Source organism: Gastrolobium bilobum, unplaced genomic scaffold, assembly GCF_033153095.1.
Source record: "Gastrolobium bilobum isolate Gb01-03AN ecotype WA unplaced genomic scaffold, APGP_CSIRO_Gbil_v1 utg14970, whole genome shotgun sequence".
In the NCBI taxonomy this organism is placed as follows: domain Eukaryota; kingdom Viridiplantae; phylum Streptophyta; class Magnoliopsida; order Fabales; family Fabaceae; genus Gastrolobium; species Gastrolobium bilobum.
Genome location: NW_026899194.1, coordinates 153,233 through 161,487, shown reverse-complemented (window position 1 = coordinate 161,487; position 8,255 = coordinate 153,233). Strand labels below are relative to the sequence as shown.

The window sequence follows — 8,255 nt, the reverse complement described above, 5'->3', positions numbered from 1 at the left end:
ATGTCTCTTGCAGCTTCCGCACCTGTTGCATCCACACGACCTTGTGTAAATTTTCGTCCTAGCATTTGGGGCGATGCTTTCCTTGAATATGATTCAGAATCGTTGGTACAATATTTAAATATTCACTTTTTTCGTGCATACGTTAATATGAGTATTGTTACTCTGGTGACATTTTTTGTTTCAAAATATTAGATTATTTTAATTTTTTTTTTTTGAGATAAGATTATTTTAATTTTTTATTAGTCTATTCCTATGCGAGAGACTTACCATAGTAGAAATATGAATAAAAAATTATAAAAAGCCCAGCTATATATTAACTAGGGGCTTTGTATTTCTCCAGCATAGGAGATTAGCTTTCTTTCCGGTAGAGAGAAGCAAACTGGACCCCACTAGGATTTTTAATAATAATAATAATAAAAAAATTAGGCATGTTTTTTGAACTGTGAGTGACAGGAGATTAACAAACTTTTGTAGCAAAAGAATTAATTTTGCCATTAATTAGTTAAGTGTAAACTGTCAAGTTTGAATAAAGAGTTTAATTTTTGAGTAAATACTCTTTTTGGTTCTCAGCCAATTTCACGATATCCGCTTTATTCCCTAGCAAATAAAAAGTTTATTCATGGTCCCTAAGAAATTCAAAATGTACTCATTTAGTTGAAATTGTGGTCCCTCACAAATTCAAAAAAGACTCATATTAGTTCCTCAAAAGGACTAAATGGGTCCACTTTGAATTTCTTATGGACCTCGAATAGTCTTTTTATTTGCTAGGGACTAAAGTAGGCATCAAAAAATTTGCTGAAGGTCAAAAATGGTATTTACTCTTAATTTTTTAAATTCTTGAATTTTAAATTCCTGCTGTAGGTTTTTCTTTTTATTGTATGTCTTGCTTCTTAGAAACACCTTTTGGAGCTAAAATTATAGTGATAGAAGGTTTTTATATAGATCAAGAAAACAAAATTATTACGTTTTTTAAGCTCTTCCCTAATAGAGGTTCTCATCAGTTATATTATCAATTTGTTTATGATTTTATCTTTCTTCTTAGCTTGTGAAATTTGTCTGTCATTTTTCTTGTATGGTTTTGTTCAGTTATCTGTTCATCTTTCCTCTTCCCTGGATTTTCTGATTTGAATGGCCTAAGGGAATTAATATGAAAAAAAGGTTCCATAGGTATATAAAAGTAATCTTATTCTTGCACACTCATCGTACTCAAAACTTTTCTCACACCTCACAAGGTAGTAATCTTTCTTTTATTAGTGTGTGTAAAAATTATTAGCATTACTCATGATATTAAGGTGAAGCTATCTAATGAAGATCATGTCATACTAGAAAAAATTTGTATAACGACGAAATTTCAATAAAATTTTTCTCGCAAAATTCATGATTAATTCGATTTCTCTAGCAAATTCCATCGCAAACCTGGTTTGCGAAGGAATTTACGATGAAAAATAGTTGCGAGAATGAAATTAGCGACGAAAATTCTATAGCAATTCCGTTACTAAACAGATTTTTTCTAATATATATTTTAGATTCAGTTTTTGGTGAAAGAAAAAAAAGAGTAAAATTCGTCCATTGTTCTTTCTTAATTCACTATCTAAAATTCAGATGAATATTGAACTTGACATACAGAAATATGCAAAGCTTAACAATTGAATTGTTCAATTAAGAGCTTACTTTTGTATTACAATATTAAGATCCCCTCACCCATTTCTAGTAAAATTTATATTTCAAACCCAAAAAATATAACACGTGCAGCTGATAATCATTGGAGTATTCCCATAAAAAGAATTTTTTATCATGACATTTACATATTTAAAAATTTAAATGCTCCATGAACATTTAATTCCTTGTAATTAATTGCAGCTGGAAGTCAGTGACAATATGAAGCAACAAGTTCAAATGCAAAAAGATGAAGTGAAGATGATGTTTCTATGTTCAGGAAATAATGTTACACAAAAACTAAACTTCATTGACTCAGTTCAACGTTTGGGTATATCTTACCATTTTGAACATGAAATTGATGAAGCTTTAGAACAAATCCACAATACATTCACTAACAATAACATCGGCGCAGAAGAAGGGAGCCTTCACTATCATGCGTTATTGTTTCGTTTGCTTAGGCAAAAAGGATATCACATTTCATCAGGTATGTAGAACTTTAAGAAAATATACTAGCCATTAATCATATTATATATATACGTAGATTCATAATAATCACACTAACATCTCATTGCTCGTATATTTGGGTGAATTGTAATAGATATATTTAACAAATTCAAGAACAACAAAGGAAACCTCAATGAAAAACTTGCCGAAGATGTTCAAGGAATGTTGAGCTTGTATGAAGCTGCACAATTAAGGGTTCAAGGGGAAGATATACTAGATGAAGCACTTGATTTTACATACACTCACCTTAAGTCCTTGACCAATAAGTTGAACCCATCTCTCGCTGCCCAAATCAGTCACTGCTTAAGACAACCTCTTCACAAGGGAGTTCCTAGGTTGGAGGCAAGGCATTACATGTCTTTCTATGAAGAAGATCCTTCCCATAACAAAGTTCTTCTCACCTTTGCAAAATTAGATTTCAATATGCTACAGAAGCTGCATCAAAAAGAAGTCGGCAGTATCACCAAGTAAGTGCTACAAGTCTATAACCTTGTCTTCATTTTTAGATTAAAAATTATGAAAATAAAGCATACGATCGAAGTCCAATAGTCTTTTACAGTTACTTTTATTTAAGAAGATTTTTATCACGAGATAGTATTGTTGAAGTCCAACATGCGAATCACAATCAACCCTCCGATCCCTCACTATTTTTTTCCGTTGACCATATTCATATTCTCAAATTGTCAAGAGATATAATAAAATCATTCATATGTCTTGAAGTAGCGGTAAGAATGCTCTCTTTGAGCAGAAAGCTACATATTCAAGTTTGGGAAACAGTCTGTTTGTAGAAATGTAAGGGATAAAATTGCTTACAATTGATTTTCATCCCTATTCTCACAAGTTGACGAGCCTTGTGCATTAGAATTTCCCTTTTATGTACCTTCACATAAAGACTTAGGGGACGTTTGGTTGAGGAAATTTTTTTGGAATAGTAGGAAAATGTAATAAATAGAGAAATGATTGAAAAGATAGATAAAGTGAGATAGGTAGAAAAATGTAAAAAAAAGTTATTTGGTGGGGAAAAACTTTACTGGAAAAATTAGGTAACTTTATGAAATCAACAGTGCATTAAAAGTCAGATAACCGATTTTCCGAAAAATCCCACCTTCAAATTGGGTTTCTAAACAGTGCGGATATCTATGTTTCTCATAAATTCAGACAAATTGGATAGATGGATTTTTGGTGAAAATACGTTGAAACAAACATGGTGTTTCTAAAAGCCATACTTCAGAAACATAGATATCCGCTAAAAAGCTCCCAACCAAACACCACCTTAAAGTTTTTATGAGAGTTGATTGCATTACACATATCATGACGGATTATCTAACCTATACTATAAAACTTTTAGAATAAAAGGGGAATAATTCCATAAATTCTTGTTATCATGCACAATTCTTGTATTTATATTGTAGGTGGTGGAAAAAATCAGACTTTGCGACAAAGGTACCTTACGCTAGGGATAGGGTGGTTGAGGCTTACTTTTGGCCGTTGGCATTCTCCTATGAGCCTAACTATAGCACTGGGAGAAGGATAGTGGGCAAATTAGTTGCATGTATGTCTCTTCTAGATGATACTTATGACGCCTATGGCACAGTTGAAGAACTTGAACTCTTTACACAGGCAATCCAGAGGTTGATTTTAGTCCGAAAGGAACGACCAATCTCAATGGAGAATTAACTCTTAATATAACATTATGAATTTAAATTTATTGTTGCATTTCTCCTAAATTTGTTCTACAGTTTTTATTCTCTTTTTTTGTTTGATTTTCAGATGGGATATTAGTCCCATTCAATCTCTTCCAGTGTGCATGAAATTTGTATTTAATGCAATTGTAAAACTGTGGGATGAAATAGAGTTGGTGACTGCAGAGAATGGAAAATCCAGCTTGGTGTTGCAATATGTTAAACAAACTGTAAGGCTTCTAGTTCCTATATATTAAAACTGATCAATGTTGCTTAATTTGCAACATTCACTTAAATAAAATTTTGGTTATTTTGATTGCAGTTTTGTAATTTGGCACAAGCCTACTTAATTGAAGCAAAATGGTGCCAAGAGGGCTATATTCCAACATATGATGAGTATAAGGATAATGGAGTTGTATCTTCCACATTGCCAGTTCAGATAATATCGTTTCTTGGCCTGGGAGAATTTTCAACTAAAGAGTTGCTTGACTGGATTTTCAGCGATCCAACAATCATAAAAGCTGTATCAGTTATTGGCAGACTCGCGGATGACATATCTTCACATAAGGTACCAAGTTCTTTTTCTTTCCTTTTTTTTATGGAAAAAACATTTTGTTTTGGTTTGATATAGTTTAAGTTTATTTCACGAGCCAAGTTAATTATTCTTATATCAATGTATCAATAAAAAGTTTTATCCAATTTTGATATACTTGTATCTAACCATTCACATATGTAATAAGTTGAAACCGTTAGATATAAATATAATTACTGGTCAACATTGTTAATGTAACTTAATTACACCAGCGTAAAATGATGCAACTCTTAATTCATTATGCAGTTATTAACCCTATGTCATGAATTAGCCATGGCTTAATTCCATAAATATTAAAAATTATATAACATATCTAACAATGCTTTTGGATTTCCTTTATTTAATTTACAGTTTGAGCAACAACGAGTACATGTTGCTTCAGCAGTTGAATGTTGCATGAAGCAATATGGCATTTCACAAGAAGAGACACATAAACTCATTCACAAGGACATCAAAAATTTATGGATGGTTATAAACGAAGAGTGCCTCAAACTAGGCCGCATCCCAAAGCCCGTGCTTGATTGTATTCTTAATGTGGCGCGTATAACCGAGTTTACGTACGCAAACTTCGAGGATAAATACACAAATGGGGAACTGTTGAAAGATTACGTTGTTGCACTGCTTGTGGATCCAATAAGCATCGACCAACATGAGTAGGAGAAGCGACTTCAGTTATCAGTAGCTATTTTACAGTGTTTTTAAATGTCTCTTGTGCTGAGTAATTACAAGCAATTTCTTTTGTACTCCATCTTAATATTTTACTGGTAACTTTTAAAGACTATATATAGTATAAAATCCAAGGTATGATCATAATAAAGTCGTCAGTATGTAGTTCCAGGTGCTGCTAGCTATTTTGATTCGAAGCGAAGATGCAAAAAGTTGGTGTGCAAACAGATTTGTATCCTAAATCAAGTTAAAGTGCCTAATGCGTCAGTTGTGACGCGCTTAGCTATGTAGTTGGTTACTTATTCTTTTATTTGGTTATTTTAAACTGAGGAACTCACTTTATAAGGATGCAAAATTTTAATTATAGATGAAAAATTAAAGAAATAAATTTTAAATAATTTGAAATTTATATCATGTATGTGTTTATATTTAAACATATATAATATCAATAATTGATTTTTTCATATATATATATATATATATATATATATATATATATATATATATATATATATGGGCTTTATTAATCTCATATAATAGGAGAGAACTCTCTCATGCAATAGAGATAATCATGTGTGGGACCCACCCACTATAGAAAAAAAATAAAAAAGTAACACAAAAATGATGTATGTGTAGGAGGAAAAAATTCTCTTCTACAACATAAGAGTATATTTTTTCCTATATATATATATATATATATAGGAAAAAAAATATATATATATATATATATGAGGTAGGATCCTTTGGCACCGGTGTCAAATTTGAAATTTGACACCTCATCTGAGAGCCATTAGATCAAGAAAAATCAACGGTGTCACGTGCTTACAAATCAGAGCCATTGATTTTTCTTGATCTAATGACTCTCAGATGAGGATGTCAAATTTTAAATTTGACACCGGTGTCAAAGGATCCTACCTCTTGATTTTTCTTGATCTAATGGCTCTCAGATGAAATTTGACACCTGTGTCAAAGGATCCTACCTCATATATATATATATATATATATATATATATATATATATATATATATTATCTTTCGTGACGAATAAGCATTGTAAGTTGGTGGCTGCGGCATCCAAGTTTTAGTGTTTACCCTGATTGACCAGATATGAGGTGCTTTGATTCAAAGAAAGGTACCTTATTTTGGTGGTAATCACTTGCAAATTTTAAGATAGAAAAATGTCTTAACTAAAGGCGGCTGCCAAATAATCATACCATACATTTAAAGGTGTTAGTATCCTTATTAATTTTTTAAATATTTGACGAAGGTTAGTTTTTAATAATTTTTTGAAGCTAAAACAAACAATTAACATCAACAACACTTTTATCTTAAATTAACTAGGATAAGGGAAGATAACAAACTATCAACTAATAAATATTTAAAAATTTAATAATTTACTGATACCAAAAAAAGGCGAATATTGTGACAATTATTAAAGTCAAAAGCACAAAATACTATAATAAATGTTAATTTTTAAAAAAAATATATATATATATATATACAAGAGAAACTCAAAGCATTTAATTTAATTTATTGTTTTTATTTATATTTATTATTCATGTCTGACATTTTGACGGAAAAAACCGCAATATTCTTTTTTAACATTTCATATTCTTATATTTAGGGATGTCAATTTGGGTTGACATACGATTTTGATACAATATGAATACATCAACACAATAACGAACTCAAAAAATTTTGTTTATGTCTGCACATTTAGTAGCGTGTTGCTCCCAAATTTTTTTTTTTAAAACAAAGTTTTAAATACATTAAAAACATAAAAGAATATAAACAAGAAGGGTTTATATCCTCATGTTACGTAAACCTAATTTTTTGTCATGTTAAGAAAAAAACAAGACCAATTCATTGAATAATGTGCCTTCTCACTTTCTTTAATATTAATTTATTTTTTTCTTAACATGATAAAAAATTTAATTATATAACATGAGGGAATCCCCAAACAAGAAAAGAAAATTTCAATTTAACATAAAAAAAAAGTAATCAACTGAATGATATAAAACCACTAAAACATAAGCAGTATACCTTCTTGTACATCTACTAAAATTACTCCTTATATTTTTAATTAATTAAAAAATATATCTCTTTACTAAAAAAAATGTATCTCCAAATTTATGTTTGCACTTGCCCACATTGGCAATTGAATAGGTCCGCCAATGCATCAACACGAACATAACACAAATTTATATTCATGTCAAAACCTTCAACACAAACCGACCCGCAAATTCTGTGGGTTAACACAACATGACACAAATAACACGCAAATTGAAATTTATGATTTCTTGACTCCGACACGAATCACTTTTTTTACGGGTTGACACGACATGACATGAATTGTACAAAACGGTAAACAACTAAAAAATATGGAACAAATACGTGTTTGTGTGTTGACACGTGTTGCGATCACGGCAAGTAAACCGGTCGTGCAAGTAATGAAGTGAATGCGTAGATTATCGTTCCCACAAGGATTGATCTATCAAGCAATAATTTGTCTAAGCTATCAAAGTTGGACGGTCTTAATGGTTTTTGAGAATAATGATTCAAATTATAAAACTGAATTTTAAACTAACAACTACAATATCAAGAACCAAGAATCAAGAATGGTTTGATATCAAATAATGCCAGCGTAGCTAGGGTGTTGACTTCCCCAACATCTTCCTAATGAATCTACCCTTTCCTACAACTAATATTCAATTCATGTTATTGACAATCCTTTCAAGATTGATTAAACCCCAATATCCTGGTGATTCAATCCTTTACCCTATTTAAAACCCTAATCCCTTAGTGATCTCTCCTAGGACAAATATTAAGAACAAGAATTAAAGGTCATAGATTTCACAAATCTATCCCTAGATCAAGCAATAGTTAACAATTAATCAATCGGAATCCTACACCAACATCCCTAATGTCATGCAACATTCATGTGCTCACCTATGAGTGGTCAGTTCATAAACAAAGCTGGAAATGGAAAATAGATTAATTGCATAACATAAAATCTAATATCAATTACAAGAAATGAGTAAATAACACTAGGAATCCATTGGTTCCATCTAATACTAACCACAATAAGGAAACTAGCCTAACATCATGAAAGAATCCATAACAAGAGATGAAAAGAAACTAAAAGTCATAGA

General features: G+C 31.0%; 1 protein-coding gene across 1 annotated transcript; it reads left to right on the top strand.

Annotated features, from left to right (window-relative positions):
• LOC133288132 ((-)-germacrene D synthase-like) lies at window positions 1–5,094 on the top strand. The gene is made up of 7 exons (XM_061485833.1): window positions 1–105; window positions 1,861–2,143; window positions 2,258–2,630; window positions 3,576–3,794; window positions 3,934–4,075; window positions 4,168–4,413; window positions 4,789–5,094. The coding sequence occupies exons 1-7, from the start codon at window positions 1–3 to the stop codon at window positions 5,092–5,094; spliced, it is 1,674 nt and encodes a 557-aa protein (XP_061341817.1).
• The last annotated feature ends 3,161 nt before the right edge of the window (window positions 5,095–8,255 follow it).

What these genes read in the sequence shown, in the direction of transcription:
- LOC133288132 (XM_061485833.1), top strand. Translation starts at nt 1, where the DNA reads ATGTCTCTTGCAGCTTCCGCACCTGTTGCATCCACACGACCTTGTGTA. An exon ending in TGCAATATGTTAAACAAACT is followed by an intron (nt 4,076 to 4,167) that starts GTAAGGCTTCTA and finishes TTTTGATTGCAG; the next exon opens with TTTTGTAATTTGGCACAAGC. An exon ending in ATGACATATCTTCACATAAG is followed by an intron (nt 4,414 to 4,788) that starts GTACCAAGTTCT and finishes TTTAATTTACAG; the next exon opens with TTTGAGCAACAACGAGTACA.